The following is a 24,378-nucleotide window of genomic DNA, read 5'->3' as shown; positions in this document are numbered from 1 at the left end:
TAAAAGCTGAACCACTTTTTCCCCAGGCTGACTGCCCTGCTCTCTCCCCTCACTTCCCCGCCCTGCTCCCCAAACACTTTCACACTGCCTGGCCAACCGCCCTGATTCACCCATCCAGCCAGGCTGATTGCCCGACTTCCCCACTTCCCCACTCCCTCCTTCGCCCTGCTCCACACGGAGCTGGAGCATGAACACGCCGCAATGTTTTATTTGCCAATGTACTGTATATATTATTGGCAGCACTGACTACCAATGTCTATTTATTATCCAGTAATATATACACATTGCTGGCACAGGCCATCAATGTTTATATTACTGGCACCACTGCCCACCAATGTTTTGCTTGAAATGTTATAATACACACTGTGGTTGCAGTTCTTTTTCAATGGAAGTCCCAGAAAGTGCCACCTCTCCATGACTTTGTACTAATTATTTTAAATGGCAACGGGGCAAGTGCTTTATCGGCAAAGTGCTGTTTCTCTGCTTTTCTCTCTCGCTCATATTATAACATGTCGTCAAGGACAATACAGAAAATACACACATTTATACCCATACATACTTAATCAACACTTCAAATGAGCTCACCTGTGATGGAAAACACATGCGGCCAGCTCACTGACTCAGCAGCAGCGACGTCCAGCTTCTGGATCTAAAAAGGTGCCCATACACTAGGGCGATACCCATGCAATTTGGTCAAATTTTATGTGATTACAGCGATCAATCACATAAAAAGCGCCCAGTGGCGGAGATGGTGCAGGCACCGCTGTGCTCACCTGGCTCCACGGGGGGTGGGGATGGTGCGGGCGCCGCTGCGCTCACCGGGCTTCACCGTGGGTGGGGATGCTGCGGGCGCCACTGCCACTACCGCTCACCTGGCTCCACGAGGGGGGCTCCCAAGTGCCGCCCTACAGTGGCCACATACGATATATTGCATGCGATCCTGCCACCCGGGCGGATCCCGGGTGACTTTTACCCTCTCAAAAAAGTCACCCTAATGTATGCCCAGCTTTACAGGAAACAAAAGTTAGTTGCTAAGCAACTATATACATAATTAAAAACCAGATTCATATAATGTATGCATTTTGATTCATTCACATGTAGCTGTAAAGTTACATATATTACCATATGAAGTCAATGCATTTACCAATACAAATTATAATTCATGTCTAAAAATGTCATTAGTGAAAAACATTATGTTTCTAAAGGTGCAATTATAGTTAAGGGTCTGTACAGCACACGATAAGCGTCAAAGTCAGTAAATATAAACCCTTGCCACAGCCACATACTATATCTAGCTTATCGGCAAGATATGGCAATTTTATCTACACACTGTATAACTCAAATATTTATACATGCATATACAGAATCACTATTGGCAAATCCTGCAATATGATCCCAACTGCATATAGCAAACTGCTTGCAAAGGATAACATAGCAAACTACTACAATTGCTGAACAGGTCTGGTTTTTAAAAGACTATCTACATAGGTGTATAGAGGCCCATTTCCAGCAACCATCACTGCTGTACCATTACAGCTCTAATGGTACATTGTGTTTGCTAATCACTTTAAAAAACTAATGGATCATTAGAAAACCCCTGTGCAATTATGTTTTCTGCTAACGGTAAGCTGGCTTACTGCCGAGTCGCTGACATCTTCCGGGGGCGGGGTGGAGCAGCAACACATCAGGCGGAGGCAGGCGAGTAGACCGCACTGAGGTGAATGGGACCCGGGTTGCCCGTGCACACTGCAAACCAAAATGGGTCCGAAATGGGTATAACACTATTTATCCTGGGTCGGGTTGCTGGACCCGGGATATTTGACATTGCCCTTTCACACCGCACACTAACCCAGGTTATTTCTGTGAAAGGTTATAGGTTTAGTCAGCCCTGCACTAAACAATATTGTACATGATTTCACCAATCATTTTATCTGAATGACAAAATGTTCCATTTGACTTGTGTGTGTGCGCTCTTTATTGCTGATGATGCTTTCTCCTGCATCATGTCATCAGCAACAACCTCTGTCAGACCTACATGCAACTCAATCAGAGGACAACGATAGAGAGGCCATGCTACAGAATGCAGCATGCATGTATGTATGTCACTGCTGGCATAAACAAGTTTGTATAGACTAGCCAATGCCAGCTCCCCCGCCGCATCCTGCGGTTTTGGTGGACATAAGCGTCATCTAGTGTGTAGCCAGCTCAAAGTTTTGGTGCTGCAGAACTCCAGGTGTCTCTACACATGAATAATGGCACTGAGTGTTCTTAACAAGAAAGTGGAATATTAAATGTAATTAGAGTTCTGCGTGATGAATGCGAGGCACAGAAGCATGTGTTCTTCACTGCTACAATAGAATAGAGTTCTCAAACAACACCTGATATTACATGCATCTTTCACACAGTACACTGCTATTAACACCTGAGGTGCGGCCCCTCCTCCTGCCCTGCACGCTACTTCTGCTGCTGGGGTTGGGAGGTAGCATGCTGCTGTCCAGCCAGGCGCCCTCTTCCCTCACTGGGAACCAATGCAGGTCAGACTGTGACCCCAATCCCCCTCACTTACCGGCAGCCGGGAACTCACAGTTCTCTTGAGCCAGGAGCAGCAAATATCGCCGCAGAGGAACGCCGCTCCGGCAGCTGGGCAGCGCCATCTTTCCTCGTGACGTCAGAAGGCAGGAAGCAAGTGAGCCGGGACAGCGGCGGGCAGGGCTGGGCGGAGCTGCCTCACACACATACACACAAAGCAGCACCGGTACAGGGGAGAGGCAGCTGTCACTGTGTGCCGGGGATGTCTGCACAGGCGGAGGAGCGGGGCCCGGACAACTATGACAGCAGGTGTATCTTCTGCAAGATCTCCAACGAGCAGGAGAGCGGCTCCGAGCTGCTGCACAGTGATGTAAGTAATCCGCGGAGTGATGTCACTCAGGCACCGTGCGACCTCACTACACTGTCACCACTGGTGTAGTATAGTACTGTAGTAGTGCTGGGTGTTAGTATGGGTCTTTCCACGCAGGAAGGGTGCACTCCCCGCCTCTCCTGCATCTGTAACGCTAATGCCGGCGGGCGGCGTAGGATCTCCTCGGGGGAGGAAATGTATCAAAGCTTCGACTGAGTTCTGTCATTCTGTCTCCAATTCTGTAACACGGGGCAAAAAGCTGCTAAACCTCTGGAAACAGTTTTTGGAAGTTTGGCCATGTTCCTCATATTCACCAAGCCCAGAATGTATTGGGTGCGGTTGCCATTGCCCTATATTTATTTATTACCAGTTCTTTATATAGCGCACACATATTCCGCAGCGATTTACCGAGAATATTTGAACATTCACATCAGTCCCTGCCCCAGTGGAGGTTACAGTCTATATTCCCTACTCCATGTACATAAACACAGTATTTGTAGGGTTCATTTGTTGGGAGCCAATTAACCTAAAAGTATACTTTTGGGTGTAGTATAATAATGTATGGAACAGTGGATGATTAATTCATTACATTGTTCTGGTGTGTACCATGTAGGGGGGGGGGGGGGGGGGGGGGGGGGGGGGGGGGGGGGGCAGCATATTGGCAGGATACACATCTTTCTGATATGAACCTGGAAAGTACTTACAAGGAGGAAAAAGTTTACAGAGATAAAATACCAACAAACCAGCTTCTGTCATTTTTAAGCACAGACATTAATGTGACAGTTAAGGTGCCCACACACGCACCGATCCCGGCGTGCGTTGTGGGCTTAACTAGCACACATAGCATCGCATCGTATGCCTTGTGCATACGATGTGCATGCCATGCGATGCTATGCTAGAAAAAGCTAGTACAAAAAGTATGTGCAGCACATACTTACTTTTTGTACTGTACGATGAAGTGCCGCGGGAGCGCGCACCCCATCGTATAGCATCGCACCGCCGGGATCGGTGCGTGTGTGGGCACCTTTAGGTGCTGATTGTTTGGGACTTTATACTCTTCAATGTTTAATACATCTTTCCCTAATGCCTTGCTGTATTCAACAAAATGAAAGTTTTACAGTGGTGTGAAAATTTGGTACTCTTTACCTAGAAGGGCGCCCATCGTGGTGATCGCGGGCATCGCGGGCAGTACATTAACGGCCGCGACGCCCGCGATCACCGCGATTTCCCATAGGGTTCAATGTTAAATTTTGTGCTGACCGCGATTTTACATTCAATGCTTCAATGGCCGCGATTTGGCCATAGGAATCAATGTTAAATGGGCTACAGAGCCCAAATAGGCACAATTAACCCTTAAATGTCCCCCCAAATTTATAACGCCACCCCACGATCCACGCCAACCCGAAGCGTGGCGAGCGCAGCGAGCCCGCGAGGGGCGGCGGTACGCGTCCTCCGACCTTTTCATGCCCTACTATCCACGTCGGCGTGGAGTTGAGAATAGAATAGTGTGGCGAGCGCAGCGAGCCCGAAGCGTGGCGAGCGGACGCGGATACCTTCACAGTTATACGCGTCCCCTCGCGGGCTTCACAGGTGTCCGTGGCGACGCGGACACCTGTGAAGTCCGCGAAGGGACGCGTTTATCTGTGAAGGTATCCGCGTCCCCTCGCGGGGCTCGCTGCGCTCGCCACGCTTCGGGCGCGGTGGCTCGCTGCGCTCGCCACACTATTCTATTCTCAACTCCACGCCGACGTAGATAGTAGGGCATGAAAAGGTCGGAGGACGCGTACCGCCGCCCCTCGCGGGCTCGCTGCGCTCGCCACGCTTCGGGTTGGCGTGGATCGTGGGGTGGCGTTAAAAATTTGGGGGGACATTTAAGGGTTAATTGTGCCTATTTGGGCTCTGTAGCCCATTTAACATTGATTCCTATGGTAAAATCGCGGGCATTGAGGCATTTTACATTAAAATCGCGGTCAATCATCCTTTTTAACATTGTTCCCTATGGGAAAATCGCGGTCATCGCGGGCAGCCGATTTTTATTTACCCGCGATGACCGCGATTTTTTACCCCCGACGCCCGCGATTCCAATCGCGGGCGCTCTTCTAGGTAAAGAGTACCGAAAATTGAATTATTGCAAAATTTGGATGATGGAATTACTGGTGATGAACCCTTTATGTTGACTTGTGGTATTTGATCCACATTGCACGTTATCGGGCCTATATATCAAGCTAATTTTTGTTTAAAAAATTATGTAGAAATAGCTGTTCCTGGATATTTTTATATATACTAATGGGGCATACACGTGGAGTGATTTTTTTTTTTTTTTTGCCTATTTTCTAAGTGATCTGTCTAGACTGCTTAGAAACGAAGCACAAATCCTTCCATCACAGATGGTGTAAGTACTTTTCCCAGGCAGGTTTTAAGCTAAGTAGTGTTCACTCTAGGATGTTTTTAGGGCAATGTGCTGACCACCAGGCAGGGCACTTTTTTCAAACGGAAGGGCACATTTTATATTAGAAATTTACGTTCGAAACAAAAATCTGTGTCCATTTACATGATTTCTGCGCTGTCCTGCTATACCATAGACTTGAAAGGGAGCCCACCTCCCAATCACTGCAATGTGACTCACCTGCGATTGGAGGTTTGTAATCATTGGGCAAATAATGTGCAATGAGGATCTGTTCAAAGAAAATGAACAGGATTATTTTTCCTCCCTCTCTGCATATGTTTTACCCTACATTGCCTAGTGTATAACTATTACATAACAGTCACCATTTTAGATGATGGCTATACCACTCTTGGGTGTGCGGTCACGCTATGAAATTCGCATGCTTGGAGTGGTTGTACATACTCAGTCTTCGACATCATATCCTGTATGGTTGAGCTGTAAAAAACAATCACATGATTCGAAAAATTCTGTTTGCACAGTAAATACATTTATTTAATTGCATCTAATCTTGACTAACTGATTTTTATTAACGATAAAGGACTCTAGCACTTGGGTTACTTACTGTACCTTAAGTTGTTTTCTTACTTTGCCTCTTCATTGGCAGGGCTCCTCTTATAGGTGGCAGCAGTATTATGGGGACACTGCCCTAGCAGACACGTGCTGCGGCACCAGGTGCTGCTTGGTGGAGGTGCATCGTGCTATGAGTGTTGCGTCACCCTTCAGGAGCACAAGCTACAGCCACCTCCTATATGCTGTCACTTGTGCTTGCTCAGCCGAAATAATGAGCACTATGCAGCACAGACTGATAGCTGCGGCTACAGCTATTTAGATGTGCAGCCGATGCAGTGTAAAAGGAGGTCTTGTACAGAGACACCCTTCAGTATTATGCTTGATGAATTTAGTAGTGCCCCCCAGATGCCAGCGCCTTTATACAGCTGCCTAAAAAAAAAGCACATTTCAGAGCTTTGAATTGTGGCCCTTATTCAGATCTGATAGCAGTACAAATTTGTTCTCAAAATGGGCAAAACCATGTGCACTGCAGGTGGGGAAGATGTAACATGTGCAGAGAGAGTTACATTTGGGTGGGGTGTGTTGAAACTGAAATCTAAATTGCAGTGTAAAAATAATGGGTACTTGTGTATTATCATGGCGCCTGATTTCATCTAAATCACATACGATTTAGCGGCCGATTTGCATGCTATTCCATCCTTGCACACCCCCACTATTCAAGTCAGCCCGAAGCGTGGCGAACGGACGCGGTACGCGTCCTCCCGACCTGTTCATACCCCCACTATCCACGTCGGCATGAAGTTGATTTTATAAAGCACAGCGAGCCACCGAGCCCGAAGCGTGGCGAGCGCACGCATAAAACAATTTCGAAGCGTGGCGAGCGCAGCGGAATTTACGTCAAGTAATCCGTGTCCCCTCGCGGGGCTCGCTGCGCTCGCCATGCTTCGGGCTCGGTGGCTTGCTGCGCTCACCAAGCTTTATAAAATCAACTCCACACCGACGTGGATAGTGGGGTATGAACAGGTGGGGAGGACGCGTACCGTGTCTACTCGCCACGCTTCGGTCTAACTTGGATAGTGGGGGTGTGCAAGGATGGAATAGCATGCAAATCAGCTGAAAATTGACCGCTACATCGCATCTGATTTTTGCGTGCGATTTGCAGCTGATTTTGCGGGCACCGTGATAATACACAAGTACCAAATAATGCAGCCAGTATTTACCCTGCACAAAATAACTCACACAAATCTAATAGTGTGTACACATTGTAAGATATGCCTTCCGATGTTGACGATATAGTCAACATCGTGTCGGCATCGCATGCAGATCGCAAGGGTTTTAACCCGTACAATCTGCTTGCGATCCCGATGCGCGTTCACGTATCGCAATACAGATAGTCTTGGCTGCATTGACTACATAGTGCAGATCTGCACTATATAGTCAAAATTGTGCCCATGCATGCCGTGCTATGTGAGTCCCGATACGATCTGATTGTATCGGGACTCACATAGCACGGCATATCTACCGTGTGTACACACCATAACTCTCTATACATGTTACATCTGCCCCACCAGCAGTGCACATGGTTTTGCCCATTTTGAGAACAAATTTGTACTACGATCAGATCTGAATAAGGGCCTGTGTGTTTATTAGATATGATGTGAGCTCACAAAATTTAGCATTCAGTAGATAAAACTGGTCCTATCCACCTGTAGTCCATTTGTCGATTTTAGAGATAGTTTTTATTTTTTTTCTATTATTAATAAAATTCACAGTAATTTGTTTCATGATAAATTGTTGCTCTTAAGGAAGGCTGTTATATCCAGGAAACATTTAGTCATTTAGAATAATGTAGTGTTCATTCTAGCACCCGCCATATTTGAAAACCCATGCAGTTCCTCTTCCCTGCCTGGGGTGTCGCTAATTAATACTTGGTGGGAGCAATAATAACACAATGAATGTCTTTTGTTTGCAGGATGACCTGGTCTGCTTTAAAGACATAAGACCTGGAGCACCGTATCATTATCTGGTGGTGCCCAAGAAGCATGTGGGAAACTGTAAAACTTTAACAAGTGATCATGTGCCGTTAGGTGAGAGCACTATATCACAGAGTACAATAGCTCCAGTATATATATGTATGTGTATATATTTGTTAGTTAAGAATGTATCCAATCATCAGTGCAGACACTGTGATGAGGCATTGCATGTTACAAAGCTTCCCATTGCACCTCATACACCTGTGCTACTTGTCATCTCTTCTGATGCAGATGCTAGTGTAAATTTTGGTACTTGTGTATTATCACGGCGCCCGAATTCATCTAAATCGCACACGATTTAGCGGCCAATTTGTGGTCAATTTGATCTGCGATGCGATTTACCGGCCGATTTCCTGCCGATTTGCATGCTATTCCATCCTTAAACACCCCCACTATCCGAGTCAGCCCGCTTTATAAAATCAACTCCACGCCGCCGTGGATAGTGGGGGTATGAACAGGTCGGGCTAACTTGGATAGTGGGGGTGTGCAAGGATGAAATAGCATACAACTCGGCGGAAAATCAGCCGCTAAATCGCATCTGATTTTTGCATGCGATTTGCGGCCGATTTCGCGGGCGCCGTGATAATACACTAGTGCCTGAAATCTTACTAAACAGATAAATCCTTTGTTAGAGGATACATTTCTCCATTTATAAAAGTTATGGCATATGTCAGCTGCTACTGTGTGTCTGAGAAGTATGAGTTCCACATCATTTCCCTGTTCATTTCTTTCAGTAAAGAATATGGTGGATGTTGGAAGGAGTGTGCTACAGAGAAACAATGTCACAGATTTGGAGGATACAAGGTAACTTATTCTGAGCAGAAATGACTTATTAGTAGGGGATAATTAATTCATTAGCTCGAGGACAGTTCTCTTTTTTTTTGGGGGGGGGGGTTGTTTTTTTATTATTCTTACATTTTTACAGCTTTCACATAGAAAAGAGGATAGAAAGTGAATTTACATTTTTTCCTAATTGAATTCGTTAACAGGAATAATGGCGATGAGTAGAATTCTGGCAAGGTAGGTGTGTTAACACATATAAACTTAAAACACTTTATCTTGGCTAATTGATTCCCTTCAAAAAGTTAGTCAGATCATCAAACCACACCCTATACTGTACTTGCTTTTTCAGTCCTAAATAAAACAGAGTTGTAGGAACACACCTGTAACTTGGGAGCTTCAGAACTAAGGAAAATCACATTAAAAGCATTGCAAGTTCCCATTATTTGTATGGGATCTATTCTGGGGGGCATGCATCGTGAATGATATTGAGCATACTTGCTACACAAGTTTTAAATTATATCTGGTACTTGTGTATTATAGCGGCGCCCCCGATGTACATCGCGCAATGTTTTTATCGCATCGCATGCCATGCACCCGATGGTATGCGATGCGACGTGATTTTGGCCCCCTATGCGATGAAACATTGTATAAGCACCCTAAAGGGTGCTTTTAAGCACCCAAATGGGTTCTTACAATGTTAAATGCACCCCCACGCCACCCCCCCCCCCCCCCCCCCCCACTATAAACGTGAACCCGAAGCGTGGCGAGCGTAGCGAGCCCGCAAGGGGCGGCGGTACGCGTCCTCCGACCTTTTCATACCCCCACTATCCACGTCGGCGTGGAGTTGAGAATAGAAAGTGTAGCGAGCGCAGCGAATACCTGTGAAGCCCGCCAGGGGACGCCGATACCTGTGAAGGTATCCGCGTCCCCTCGCCACGCTTCGGACTCGGTGGCTCGCTGCGCTCGCCACACTTTCTATTCTCAGCTCCACGCCGACGTGGATAGTGGGGGTGCATTTAACATTGTAAGCACCCATTAGGGTGCTTATACAATTTTTAATCGCATCGCATTGTATGGCATTGTATGCCATACACAATGTCATTGTATGCCATACACAATGTCATACAATTTTTAAATTGTATGACATTGTACAATATCGCGCGATATCGCGTCGCATCGCATACCATCGCATGCCTTATGGTATGCGATGGGCACCGCTATAATACACAAGTACCTTATATCTATTAAAAAAAAAAGTGCATTGTGTATGGGGCTTAAGATGTTTGAAGGGGAAAATCTGTGAGGAAATAACAGCATTTGTTTTCCTGCATTAGAGATTCATATGTGTCAGGTTTCTCAAATTCTGTCCACAGGACCCCTAACAGTTCACATTTCCACATCTCCTAACTGGTGCACAGATGCATTTATTAATAACTGTCACATTATTATTATTAATATATATATATATATATATATAATACAGAATTGTCGGCGGCACTCAGGAAAAAAATACACGACACACAGCCAGGACTTTGCCAACGTTTCAATGCTGGTGCATTTTCGTCAGGGCGATACAAAGTAAATGAAAATAACTCACCATTTATGTGCTCTCACACCCACACCACAGCGTCTGTAGAAGCCGCGCGCCAGCGTGGCCACGCTGGCTATTCATGATGACGTCACCGCAGTGCACCCATCACCATGGTTACATACAAGCTATGGAACAAACATAATGTATTTAACGGCAAACATATAATAATGTACAAATGTATACAAAGGCACGGAGATCAATATCCATAATATAATGAATCAAATTTACAGGAAACAATTGAGACCCAAAGTTTCATTCAGACCGTTTGGTCTTAGCGTGTTAAGCAAAAAGATCCATCTGGATTCCCGTTGTAGAAGCAGCTTTGATCTGTTACCCCCTCTGGTAAGTGGGGGAACATGATCGATAATTTTGTGGGACAGCGCAGTGGGTGAATGACCCATCTGCGCATAGTGCCGGGCGACTGGCTGTTCACTGTCTCCCTTTAAAACTGCTGCCCGTATTGCCTGGCGATGTTGGGCCATTCTAGTTTTGAACTGACAGTCGGTTTTACCAACATAATATTTACCACACGGGCATATAAGGACATATATCACGAATTTTGTGGTGCATGTCAACCTATAGTTAATTTTAAATTTTTTGTTGGTAGTAGGATGTTTAATAAAATCTCCCACCGACATGTACCCACGAGTGGTACAGCCGGTACATTTAACACAACCCTTCTTAGGAGCCCCAAAGAAGGGAGTAATGTTGGATTTTTCAAAATCAGTGACATCACTGTGTACCAGGTAGTCACGGAGATTTCTCCCACGTGAATAGCTGGTAACCAGTTTTTTGTTGAACAGGCCGGGCAGATCTGAATCTTCACGTACAATTGGCCAATATTGTTTGACAGCTTTTTTGGCTATACTGCTACTGGTGTTATATTTGTTTGGCCAAAAAATGTCATTTTTATGAGCAGACTTAGGTTTACGTTTAAGGGTCTTAGAGCGGGGAATTGCCAAAACCTTCTGTTTGGTTAATAGCAGTTGATGTCGATCATAACCCCTGTCGATGAATTTAGAGATCATCCTGTCCATCTGAACCTCTAAGTCTACTGGGTCACTGCAAATGCGGCGGACACGTAACAGCTGTGAGTATGGCAGACCCCTCACCACAGCTGGAGGATGGAAACTGGTGGGGCTCAACAGCATGTTGCGGTCCGTCGGCTTAACATACAGGGAGGTATTTACAATGCCTTCTGTCAAGGAAATACGGACATCTAGGAAGTCGATGGAAGAAAACGACCAAGAGTGAGTGAGTTTGACAGGACTGTTGCTAGAATTCTGATTAGAGATGACATCCGCCAACGTATCAGGTGTGCCGCTCCACAATAATAGCATGTCATCTATATAGCGCGCGTAATAAAACAGGCTGCTATAGATGTCAGGATTGGAGAAAAAAATGTCATGTTCCACCGCCATCATATAGGCGTTCGCGTACGATGGGGCCACAGAGGACCCCATCGCACACCCCGCCACCTGTAGATAGTACCGACCATCATAAAAAAAATAATTTTTAGTCAGCACCATCTCAAGTAAATGGCAAAAAAATTCAACCGGTGGTCCATTGTAGTAAATACTATTAGAAATGAGTTTGCGTGTAGCGGCAATACCTTCTACGTGAGGAATGCAGGTGTATAACGAGCTCACATCAATGCTACTCAGCACACACTTATCAGGAACATTAGTTAACTTTTGTAAGGCCAGCAACAAAGCTGTGGTATCCTGTAGGCTGTATGCAGAATGCTGCACTACAGGCTGCAAATACGTATCAAGATACGCTGACACAACCTGGAAAATTGACCCCCTGGCTGAAATGATAGGTCTGCCAGGGGGACATTCCAGGTTTTTATGAACCTTTGGAAGCGTGTACAATAAAGGTTTTTTAGGAAAATCACATGTGAGCAATTTACAAATTTTCTCAGTAATAACAATAATGTGAGAGCACATAAATGGTGAGTTATTTTCATTTACTTTGTATCGCCCTGACGAAAATGCACCAGCATTGAAACGTTGGCAAAGTCCTGGCTGTGTGTCGTGTATTTTTTTCCTGAGTGCCGCCGACAATTCTGTATTGCATGAGGAGACACTGGTTGTGTAGTCCTGATTCACGGAAGGCAACGGGAGCAGTAACCTGCAGATTTATTAGCGAGTGCCAGAACAATTGGACATATATATATATATATATATATATATATATATATATATTCTCTCTCTTTTTTTTAAAGATCCTTAGGCTGTCTGGAAAACCTGAACTGCTGGGGGTCCTGAGGATGGTGTTTGAGAAACACTGATCTGTATGGTTCAGTATATGTATGCTCCATATATACTAACATCCCATATATCCAATGACCAGATGCTTAATGTCTTAGCTCGGTTTTGTGTAGGTAGGGCACATTTGAGATGATGAAAAAATGTAACACGGCAAATATGAAATGACATGGATGGTTATCGTTCAAGAAAAGAGTCCCCATTACGTATGTGTGGCTGATGCTACAGACTGCTTTATTGGTATTTGGTCTAACTTGGTACATTTTCCATTTTTAAATTGTATAAAAAGTAATGCCCAATAAGATTAACATTCAACGCAAGAACTGTGACCGCTGGATTATATGAGGTAATGATGTACACAGCAAATGTTTGTTGAATTGTAAATAAATATTTTATAATGAACATCAGCTGAGGCTTTTGAAAATATTCTCTGCAAAGTGCCATGCATTATAGAGTCTAGTGTTTCCTAATATCAAGTACTGTGTGTATTGATTTTTCTTTTCTTTTTTTTCTTTCTTTGTTTATTTTTTTCTGTCAGGTTGGGTTTCCACTGGCCTCCGTTCTGCTCAATTTCCCATTTACATCTGCACGTCTTGGCTCCAGCCAGCCAGCTGGGATTTCTCTCCCGAATGATTTACAGAATCAATTCGTACTGGTTTATCACAGTAAGTTCTGCATGGTTTCAGCAAAGTTTAACACAGACATACACTACATGCCCACCCAAACATACCAATATACGTGCCTGTTGAACATGAACATATTAAGGGTATTAATATGAAGCTTTTTAATTGCTATTGTCACAGCCTTTTCTCTTCTGGGAAGGCTTTCTACTAGATGTTGCTACATTGATTTATTATGTCCTATTTTCAGCTAGGGGGATAGCCACAAATATTTAGTATCACCTAAATGTATCTAGGAGGGACTGCAGCAGGAATCTCCGATCCCTCCTGCCCTGCCACCAGTCGCATCTCCCATAGGTTTCTATGGGAGATGAGATGCTGCCCAGTCTCAACATTGGGCAGCATTGCATTGGGTCCCAGGGTTACCCCCATTCTGAGATGGCTGTAGCCTATGGGCTGCAGACCGCACTACCCCACACTGGTCGGCAGAAGGTCAACACCCATCTCCTTTCGGAGGCCCTGTCCCTGCAACTGCAGGAAGGTAAATCCTGTCAAAAGGATTGCATATTACAATGCGAACCTGGGCAGATTGCATTGTATATGCGATCCTATAATAAATGGGCCCCTCATAGTGGGTACACACAGTGCGATTTGATCCCGATTCGATTGGGATCAAATAGAATGGTACGCAAAATGCATTTGATTTGACTATACAGATCTGTACTATATAGTCAAGACTATTTTTCTATTTGATTTACACTACACTGGAGTGCGCATTGGGATCGAATCTGCATGGAATGTAGAAAAACCATGGATGTCCCCTTGGAAATGCTGTACGATGGCTGGCGGCTGACGTCCATGACAGCGCCTGTCCTGTCTTCGGTGGACTCCGAAGGGAATAAAGGTCAATCTAGACTGACTTTTATTTCCGATGGGGAGAGAAATTGTTAATCAAATGAATTCTCTCCCCTATAGTCACATCCATAGGGTATGGTGGTTACCTGTATCCTTATGAAGGTTATAGATAGACTATTAGCATTCTCTCTCTGTAAATCAGTTTTTAGACTTAGCCAATGTGTAATACCTGTATGTGTATTGTTATTATCATTAATTAGCTGTGCAGCGATAGTGGAGAGCCTCCGTAGCCAAGCGCACACAAACGCGCTGGCACACGCTGTCTGAAAGGGAACAGATCCCTGACAGCGTGCTAGTGAGACCGGAGAGCGATGTGTTATGCCCCGGCAGAGACCTGTTCCTTTATTACAATAACATATCACCTAATATGCACACTACCTTGAGAAAGGAATAGATCCCTGCTGAAAGGGTATAAATCTGTGTAAATGTACCTGTGAGACTGGAGAGCTTTGACTTATGCCCCGGCACAGACTTATTCAACTGTCACGTGAGTAGATTGCCCAATGTGTATGAAGCTTGAAAAGGAATAAACTCCTGCTAGGGTATTGTGAGATCGGAAAGCACTGATCAATACCCCGGCACAAACCTGCTGTATTATCACCCTATATCGCTTAATGTGTATGTAAAATGTTACCTGTTCTATCACAACGATAATACATTGCATGGTGTGTACACTATTTGATAGGGACGGGATTCCTGATAGCAGGTATGGGAGACTGGAGTGCACTGTTTAAATGCCCCGGCGTTGACCCATATTACCATCACATTGATACATCACTCCGTGTATATGCTACCTGCATCACACCAATAGATTGCCTAGTGTGTATACAACGCGCAACACACTGTGCAATCAATAAGACCAGACACAGAGGGGAGGGTGCCAGGCATTGCGGCTGGCACGCCGTCCATCTGCACCCTGGCCAATATATGCTAACATAGCATAGTCTATATCTTAACTTACGGAGGGGAATCAATACTCACGGCATGGTCTATAGTCAAATTTATGAGATTAGAACTCTGCTTACTAACATTACCTGATATATACCGACCACTTGTGAACAGTGTTTATCTCCCTGCCATATGCTATACTCGGTGGTAATAATATAACAACTTAATGTGGTAGCAGGCACAAATTAAATTATACAAATGTTGCTTACAAATACACGCACTGGAACATATATGCACATGATCCATGGACTTACTGTATGCATAAAAAGCGGGACATATAGACAAGTAATAATCATCACAGGAGGTACCAACAATCTAACTAGACACATATATGCAGTAACTACAATGTATCCCTGTTAAGTATAAATACAGAGATCCAATTGTTGCAAATGTGAATTTAAAACACACACACACTCCATATAAGGAAACCCTCACACTAAAGGAGACTGCTACAGAGATACCATTGGCATAAATAACCTTTAAGTGCATCATAAAAGCCTCTTGAATATAATCTAAATAAATAACGGATTACAGAGATCAATTTTAATCTTTTCAATTTTCTTTTTCTCTATATCTATTAACTTTTTTTTTTAACAATTTTCGCCACGTTAATCCCTGCTACAAGGGATTAGATTACTAGGTCATGTACAATTAATACAATTGTTAACTATAAATAAATAAATAAGGGATGGCCTGCCAGCTATTGAGTTAAATATACATTAATAAAATATACACCATTATTGGTATGACACATTGTTGTTTTTAAGTCATTCAAGACTGTGTGGATGAGGAGTGCGTCTGGATAAACTGATTTCTTTCTTTCCTCCTTTTGTGTATGAGATGACTCTCTCTGCAAGATCACTAGATGTTGTAAGGGCTCTTTGCATCTATGTTAAAAGGACAGCTTCTCTCCGTAAGACATATGAACTTTTGGTTCTCTATGATGCCAATAAACAAGGTTGGCCAGCATCAAAACAAATCTTGTCTAGATGGATATGCCTTACAATCTGTCAGGTGTACATTACAGCCTCTAGGCCTGTTCCAACATCAATATTGCTCATTCCACTCTTTCAGTGGGTCCCTCTCGGGTGGCTGCCTATGGAGTTTCAGCTTTACAGTTGTGCTATGCAGCTACTTGGGCTGGCAAGCGCACATTTTATAAGAGATTATAGATTTGATATGTTTGCAGCTCCTGAGTCTCGTTTCAGCGCACAGTTTTACAAGAGCCGCAGAGCTCTCCCGCCCATGTGAGGGGTTCTGGGATGTCCCCATTGTAATGATAACTCCAGCGTCCCCAATGGATAAAAGAGAAAACAGGATTTTTTTACTTACCGATAAATCCCTTTCTCTGATTCCATACCGGACGCTGGGTGCCCACCCTGTGCTGTATTAAGTCTGCAAGGCAGCGGATGTTCTTGAGTACCTATTATGTTCCTGCTTAAAGTTCCTGTATATGAGAGAACAATTTGCTCTTTTGATTATATTTGCTAGTAACAGGCTGCCCCAAACAGATTTGTAGTGAAATGGTCTGAAATTCATGTCTGCTGAATTCCAGATTAATGAATAGAATTATAGTTAAACATTATATAGACCCTTCTCTCACCAATAACCTAACTGAGAGATCTGTACAGACCTTGATAAAAATGCTTTCAGACCGCAAATGCAGGGTCACATCGGGACTTTGAAACAGTTAAATCCTGGTGCAACCCTGCATTTTGCACTGTTCAGATCCCTGCAGCAAACCAGGTGGGGCAGAGCGGCTGAGCGTCATCAGGGCATGGGGCAGTGCTTAGAGCTGGCGCTGCTCCAAGCACTGCCTCCTCAATTAGCTTGTACAGGAAACGGGTCGCTCAACCCAATTAACCCGTTCAACCATTCTTTTTACCGGTTTATGTTGCTACCGGTTTGCGGGACTCTGTAACACCTTTCACATCGCACCAATAACCGAGTCAAACCAGCAAAAAACTGGCATGAACCCGGTAATTAGGTGCAATGTGAAAGGGGTATAAGATAGCAATACCATGAGTAAAGAACCAATGTTGCCCACTTTCTAACTACTGCAAAACAGTACAACAGTGTTTATACTGAGGAACTTGAGGTCTAAGTTGAACTCTGTGAAGATAATTGTGTTACATTAGGTTGAGTCCACTGTATTTGTTAAATCCATTACTCCTAATCTTTGCCATTTACCTTTCTGGTGCCTACTGCTCTAAATAAACCATGTAATCTGATTTGAGGCTTTACATCAACCGGTTCTGTGGTCTCTCCCACGTAACTAGAAACTGCACTAGAGGTTCAATGGCTTGAGTCTTACAAGGAGCATTTGCATACGATTTGCATGAAATGCGATTTAGCACACCCCAACTATCCACATCAGTCCGAATCGTGGCAAGGGGACATGGTACGCATCCTCCCGACTTGTTTATACCCCACTAACCACGTCGGCATGGATTTGATTTTATAAAGTGTGGACGCGAAAAATGATCCCAAAGTGTGGCGAGTGGACGCGGATTACTTGACGTATATTCCCCGTGCTTGCCACGCTTCTGACTCATTTCTGTCTATACAGTATTTGTACAGAAGTGACAATTGCGAATAAGTTCATTAAAATACTGCCTCTACTTTCTTTTTGTTTTTATTAATTTCGATTACTGATTCTATTAGCAAAAATAACCTGGAATTTTGCATGGGGATGTGCATCGACCCTGGTTTTTTTCTATACAAAAGCCAACGCTTTACAAGCCATGTCACACCCGGGTACACAATCCCAGGTGTGACCTGGCTTGTATAGTGGAAAAGGGGTATTACCCTGAATGTGAACCTATATATAATTGGACAGTATGATCTTATTTGAGAGAATAATTTTTATTATGACTATGTGGAGTTTTCAAATTAAACTCTATCTTCAATGTATGAACCTTGTAACCTTTCTAAGCGAATAGTGGTATTAATTGTGTGCCAATATTTATGACTGAAATATCAGCACACATCTTTTTAATGCAGACTTTTCTGACCACATTAAAGCGTGTCAGATATGATTTTCTAAAAAGTAAAATCTGCATTGTCGAACACGGACACTGTATTTTGGAATCCTGGCAGTTTTTGCCCAAATCCTCGTGGTTTTTGGCAATCCACGTGTATTCAGACTGTGGAATTGACATAGGATTGGCCGTGATTCCAACTATCAAACAAACATTGAATACCCCCCTATATCTGTAAACATACTCTCCAACTGATATTTTGTATCCAGTGTTCACTAAAATGTTGCAAGTAGCTTGTTTGTCTCTCCTAATATGTATAGAGGGGCAGATTAATTATTTTAATTTGTGTATGAAGATCCCATAGTTTCTGTACCAATATTTCTCAGTGTAGTCATGATTAACGCTTTAAATAATTACATTTACTTTTATACAACCTTCATTAAGGATTTGACATATAAAAAGTTGTTCAGCGGTGCATAATTGAACACCGTTCTGCTCTATACGTAATAAAATCCATATTAACACGAGTACTTAATGAGCATGAATATAAATTGTTAATGGTCTCTTATCGGTAATGAAGTTCAATACCAGTTATATTATTCTTACCGAGGCAAAGTTTTTGATATAGTATTTACCAGTGTCAATTTTTTTAAATTAGACTTAAGGGGTATTCAATGTGTAGGTCACGGCGGTTGAGCAAGCTCGACCGCCGTGACCCTGGCCTGTTCTCGGTCACCTTGACCGAGAACATGCAGGTGGGATTCAATGTCCCGCCTGCAGTGGGACAAGAAGGGGGTGTGGCCGGGAAGAGGCGAGCTGCAGCCGGCAGCTTGTCACTTCCCGGCCGTTCTCGGCAGAACGAGCCCGACAGCTAGTGATGTTGGGCTCGTTCTGCCGAGAAACCCTGCTCAATGCTGTCGGGGAAGACAGCATTGAATAGGGCCCGGCGACCATCTCCCCTGTGGGGAGAGGGTCACCAGTGATTGAATACCCCCTTAAAGTTTTTTTTTATTGTTTCTGGCTGCATGTTCCCAGCTCAGCAGCCTCACTGTATGTACTTTGAATCTGCCGCTCTGATAGCGGTACACACTATTACATGCCAAGATCTGTTAGATTTACAGTGCCTCTCAGATACACTGCAGCAGAGCGGGCACCTTACCCATGTATGGCAGTACAGATATGTCTTAATGTCACTATTTCAGTGCCCCTTCATAAAGACCAGGGTTATTGCTTGATCTGAGCTGAATACAATATAGTGTGAAGGGGGTGACATGGGATAATTGACCTCAGGTATGTTTACTAGCTGCCCAGATATTGTTTTGCTGGAAATGGTTCATGCTGTAGAATAAAATAACAATGAATATATTTATTGCTCTCTGCAGGCTGATCAGCTTATTGAGCGTCTACAAGCAACCACACCTACAAGCTGAAGTCTGATTTGTCTGTTAGTGGGCTCAATCCAAGTTTCCTGGATCTGCGGCACCATTCCAGAAATAGAGAACTGGATTGTATGATATGTTTTATTAATGAATGCAATTTATTTATTGTTTGATTGAAATCCAATTTGTAAAAAAATATGTAATCCATGCTTAACTTATTCAGAAATAGACGAACAAATATGAATCCTCGTTAATGGTTAACAATTTGTTTATGGGACGTTGGGCACTGCACTGGCTCCCTTGTATGTTACCCATCAAACCCTCTTGCTCTATAATAGAAGTATAGAGAAGTCACTGACTATTTTCTGATCATTTTGGGAACCTATATATAAGCATGATAATAATTGTTTAACATGAGCCAGTTTGGGATTTTGGTTATAGTTCAATGTATCTATAGTACTATGATTAATATAACGAACGTAACCTATGTATTGTGCCCATAGATGAGGAAATGCAGGTGGGGGACAGATATGTTAATTTAAGTATATGTAACAAATTAATATGTTTTACACTACTACACTTTGTTATTTTTGTATTTAACTGTTATAATCTTAAAAAAATGTTATTATTTTTCTCTTCAGAAAGAAAAAAAAACTTTTAAATGATTTACAGTTGTAATTGCCACTATTATTACTGGTGGAATATAAAGCTCTGAATAAAGGCCCCCATACACTATGCGATTTTCGGCCGATTTCCCCCGATTTCGGCCCTTTGGGCCGATTAAATCGGGTAAAATCGGCCGAAAATCGCATGTGTTTGACATCTGATCTGATGCGCGGTCCCGTGCGCATCAGATCGGATCAGGGCGTCGGACCTGCTGAACATACGATATATTGGCATCTGACCCATCATGGGCACATCGTGAGTGCTTTTTAGCACCCACGATGTTTCAGATCCGATATATCATGTGTACAACAGGGACCTCCTTGCGGTGCGACTGTCCTCCAACCCCGGGGCAGCAGCAGAAACACGTCACTGGGGGCAGGCACAATGGGAGCCATAGCAGCAGCAGCACTCAGCGTGACAGCGTCCCATTCGACACCCAGTGCGTGCATACTTCTCTGGAGCTCAGCCTGAGCTCCGTCCTCCCTGCCCGTCAAAGAGAGGATTCCAGTAGGTAGGAGGGAGGGAGGAAGCACTAGCAGCAAAATAGTTGTGGGTAGAACGGGACTCCCCCTCTCCTCAGTGCTGGAGGTCAGTGACGGTGCGGCCAGCAGAGCCTGACCCCCCCTCTCCCCTGCTGCTGGAGGTCGGTCAGCCAGCGTCCGTGCAGGCAGCAGAGCCCACCCCTCAGCCCCCCTCCCCTGCTGTAATTACACACAGGTATATCCGTATTAGCTGCCTGACAGGCAGCAGCATGGACTGTCCTGGTGAAACTGTACCCAGTGGGATAGCTGGCAGGACCAACACTGCCCCAGTTTATTTATGCCAGTGTCACATTGGGGCAGTGCTGGACTGGCAGTACTACCCAGTGTGCTAGGGGCCAGCCTGCAGTGTCTCTGGGGCAGAAATATTATAGCGCCGCTATAATACTTCCTGCTGCGCCTCATTAGCGAGGCGAAGCAGGAGAGGAGACAGACAAGATGTATTAACATCTTGTCTGCCAAAGCGGGAGAGCGCTAGCTCCCCCCTCCCACAATGTCTCCTCTTGGAGATAGCGCATCAGTTTACACTGATGCTCTGTCTCCTGTCCCCCGGCCGGCTGGACTGCGCATGCGCAGGATCTCGCTACTTACATAACGTGCGCTGATACCCCTTCTCCCTCATATCGATCTTTAATACATGTGCCCCCCTGTACCCAGTGTGCTAGGTGCCAGTCTTCATTGTCCCAAGGACGCTATAAGGCCCCATACACTATGCGATTTTGGACCGATTCCACGTGATTTCGGCACTTGGGCCGATATATCACGTGAAATCGCATGTGCGCATCGGACATGCGCATCGGACCGGATCAGGAGGTCGGACGTGCAGCATGTACGATCACGTCTGACCTCCTGCAGTGGGTGGGCAGGGGTGGCTCTTAAATAAGTGGCCGGCGGGTGCAGCGGGGGGTGCCTGTGAGGAAGCAGTGCGGTGATCAGTGTGCAGCGGGCAGCAGCGGCAATTACAACTTTAAAATAATGTGTCAAATGATTGTCCGGCTTCTGATTGGCTGAGAGAGAGGCCGCTGATTGGCTAAGAGTGCTTTATCTCAGCCAATCAAATGCCGGACTGTCATTTTACACATTATGTTAAAGTTGTAATGGCCGCCGCTGAGGCGGTGCACACTGATGATCATTTGAGAGCCACCACAGCCCGCCCCCACTGCTCCTCACAGGAACCGCCGCTGCCCCCCACCTGCTCCTCACCGGCACCGCTGCTGCCGCCCCACTGCTCCTCACTGCCCTGCAGTTCCCTGGGTTTTTTTACATGTGATAAATCGCATGCGATTTATCACATGTAAAAAAATGGCACATGAAGTGCCAAATTGTATGTGAGCCTCCCAGGGAGCTGCCGGGCAGCTTGCAGGAGAACTGGGTCCGAATTGTCCTTAGGACAAGTCGGCCTAATGTATGCCAGTGTGCTTGGTGCCAGCCTGCATTGTCCCATGGACGCTTTTAGCCAGTGTGCTAGGTGCCAGCCTGCATGGTCTCAGTGGCACATCCAAATTTGCATCAGATAAATCACATGTGATTTATCTGACGCAAATTGGATGTAAAAATGTCACATCTAGTGTCAAATTTTATGTAGGCCTCCTGGGAAGCTGCCGGGGAAAATCAAGGGAAATCAGATGCAATTTTACAAGTAAGATAAATCTCATAGTGTATGGGGGCCTTAAGAGACCCACATCCATTGTACCGTGTCAGTAGAGAATGATGTAACTGCATCAATTGTTCCCAACTCTTATCTAATATAGTGCCATCTGCACACTACTGTATCTATGAGGTGACCATACCTGCTGAGATTCTAATGTCCTCTCTGCCCTGAGACATAAGCATGGCTAAGCAGCTGATTAACTGTGAGGCTTAGAAGCATTGTACCTAACCTGGCTTCTCATGAAGCCCATGCTTCTTACGGGGCAATTTCTAAGCGATCTCACTAGATCACTTAGAAAACGGCCCTACATTGCTCCGTGTGTAAGGGCCATATCCATAACTTTGCTCTGCCCCGTGCTATCACCCGGTGATTAAGATCCAGCATGTTGGATAAATCTAGTTAATCACCGGTCAGGGCCAGTGTTCTCACGAGAGAACACTGGCCCTGACCGATAGCTCAGCACACATAGCTGTGCAGCGCTGTGTGCTGAGTGATCCACATTGTTCAAATCGTTCAGCAACATCTGCCTGTGTGTAGGGCCCATTACCTTTTTGGAAATGACTGCACAATATCCTTGCCCTGTGTGGCAATGCAATGTGTGGAGCTACTCAGGGAAGGGTGTGTCCTTGTGGCAATTACAGTTTGCGCCACTGTGAAAATATGCCCAGTTGCACCCCCCAGGCTCTTCCTGCAGTGTGTGTGTGTGTGTGTGTGTGTGTGTGTGAGTGTGTGAGAGATGCACAACAATGTTGATAGTTCCCCCATCAACTTTTCTCCTACGTGGCCTGTGGCTGGAAGAGCAGAGCATTGCCAAAAAAGAGGACCGTTCTGTAGAAAGTGTTATAATAGCTCTTTCAGGAGCAGATACAATAGATGATATATATTGTGAAACACTTGAAATCAGCCCTCATAACCCTTTCTTTTCATGAATTAAAGATTTTTGTTTATTAAAAATTATTTTTCTTGTAAGTTTAACTATAAAACTAAACTTATATACTGTAACATGTCCACTTGAGTGGGCAAAATACATATGAAGCCTACAGTAAACATTGTTTTTTATTTTATGAAACACTGTTACCCATGGATTATAGTATGGTTACAGTTTGCTCTTACCAGGTTGTGTTTTTTGTTATTTTTTTTTTACAGAATAAGAAATCCTTTTTAAGATGAAAATAATACATTTTTATGCCTAATTATGGATCTATTCATCCATAAAAAAAATGTCCTTCATATTTATAACCCACACCATTTGCTTCAGACTTTGCTTCATACTGTACCTAGAAAGTTAGCCTTTTTCACTAACTGAATTTTATTTTAATGCTTAGTACAAATGTTGGACACGTCGGCTCGAGACACTACGTGCAGACCTTAGTTTTTTGTGTATACGCTGTGTTGTAAAACCTGTTTAGCATCTGTAAGGTTGGGCCAGTGATTTCCACACTGAGCCTAATTTTATAGGGATCCATGTACTTCAATGGAGGTGGTATTTCACTTGGTCTTCATCTTCAATATTGCTCCTTTGCTCCAGCATGGAGCAATGGATGATTTGAAATCTAACTGAGGTCCCTGAGCAGGGGAGTGTGGCTGTGTAATTCCGTACCAATATAATGCATATGTAGGAGGTGCAGTCTGTAGAGTGTTGCATCTAAGGATGCAGCCTTGGATCACCATCACAACTATCGTTCATGATTCGCAATGAAGCATATTTGCCGTAGAATCTGTACACCTGGGTGCAGGAAGTCTACATCCAATGACACAGACCCTGGACAGCGGCTGCCTACAAAACGCGTGAGGAATTTTGCCTGTTGCCCCTGCTCCATGAACCAAATACTGCAATCATGCTGTGAATGACAGAGGGCTGTGAGCAATATCAGAATATTTGTGCAAAATGGGTCTTATCTCTGTGCAGACCGCTAAATGTGGAATTTGTGCGTAATCTATATTGCTAATCTGAATTGGGACTTGATTCTTGACTCCAGACATTCCATATAGCAGCCGTGCATTTACACCAGTCACATCAAGTGAAAAACACCTGAATGCACCATCTCCTATTGTTGCATTTGCATTACTCTGTACCGAATTCTGTTGCATGTTCTAAATGGTTGGAGAAAATACAGACAGAAAAAATAAAGTGCTATGAATAATCA

The 24,378-nt window shown here is 44.4% G+C and overlaps 2 protein-coding genes across 3 annotated transcripts in view; one reads left to right on the top strand and one right to left on the bottom strand.

Moving 5' to 3' along the window:
• Nucleotides 1-2,623, bottom strand: part of TRMT11 (tRNA methyltransferase 11) — a 96,218-nt gene extending 93,595 nt beyond the window's left edge. The window contains exon 1 of one of the 2 annotated variants that reach the window (XM_083176693.1): nt 2,585-2,623. The gene's annotated coding sequence lies outside the window, so the exon portion shown is untranslated. Of the gene's footprint in view, nt 1-2,422; nt 2,444-2,584 lie in introns of those variants that run through there. The other variant, XM_083176691.1, reaches the window with a different exon arrangement.
• Nucleotides 2,487-24,378, top strand: HINT3 (histidine triad nucleotide binding protein 3). Its single transcript, XM_083176694.1, has 5 exons — nt 2,487-2,899; nt 7,828-7,942; nt 8,623-8,692; nt 13,071-13,197; nt 19,379-24,378. The coding sequence occupies exons 1-5, from the start codon at nt 2,792-2,794 to the stop codon at nt 19,424-19,426; spliced, it is 468 nt and encodes a 155-aa protein (XP_083032820.1). The 5' UTR covers nt 2,487-2,791; the 3' UTR covers nt 19,427-24,378.

The sequence above is a fragment of the Crinia signifera genome, chromosome 3 (genome assembly GCF_055691185.1).
Source record: "Crinia signifera chromosome 3, ASM5569118v1, whole genome shotgun sequence".
In the NCBI taxonomy this organism is placed as follows: domain Eukaryota; kingdom Metazoa; phylum Chordata; class Amphibia; order Anura; family Myobatrachidae; genus Crinia; species Crinia signifera.
The sequence above is the reverse complement of the archived record's forward strand: the minus strand, read 5'-3'. Positions and strand labels throughout refer to the sequence as shown.

Coding starts and splice junctions, on each gene's coding strand:
- HINT3 (XM_083176694.1), top strand. CDS start 2,792: ATGTCTGCACAGGCGGAGGAGCGGGGCCCGGACAACTATGACAGCAGG. Junction 8,693..13,070: donor ACAGATTTGGAGGATACAAG/GTAACTTATTCT, acceptor TTTTTCTGTCAG/GTTGGGTTTCCACTGGCCTC. Junction 13,198..19,378: donor ATTCGTACTGGTTTATCACA/GTAAGTTCTGCA, acceptor TGCTCTCTGCAG/GCTGATCAGCTTATTGAGCG.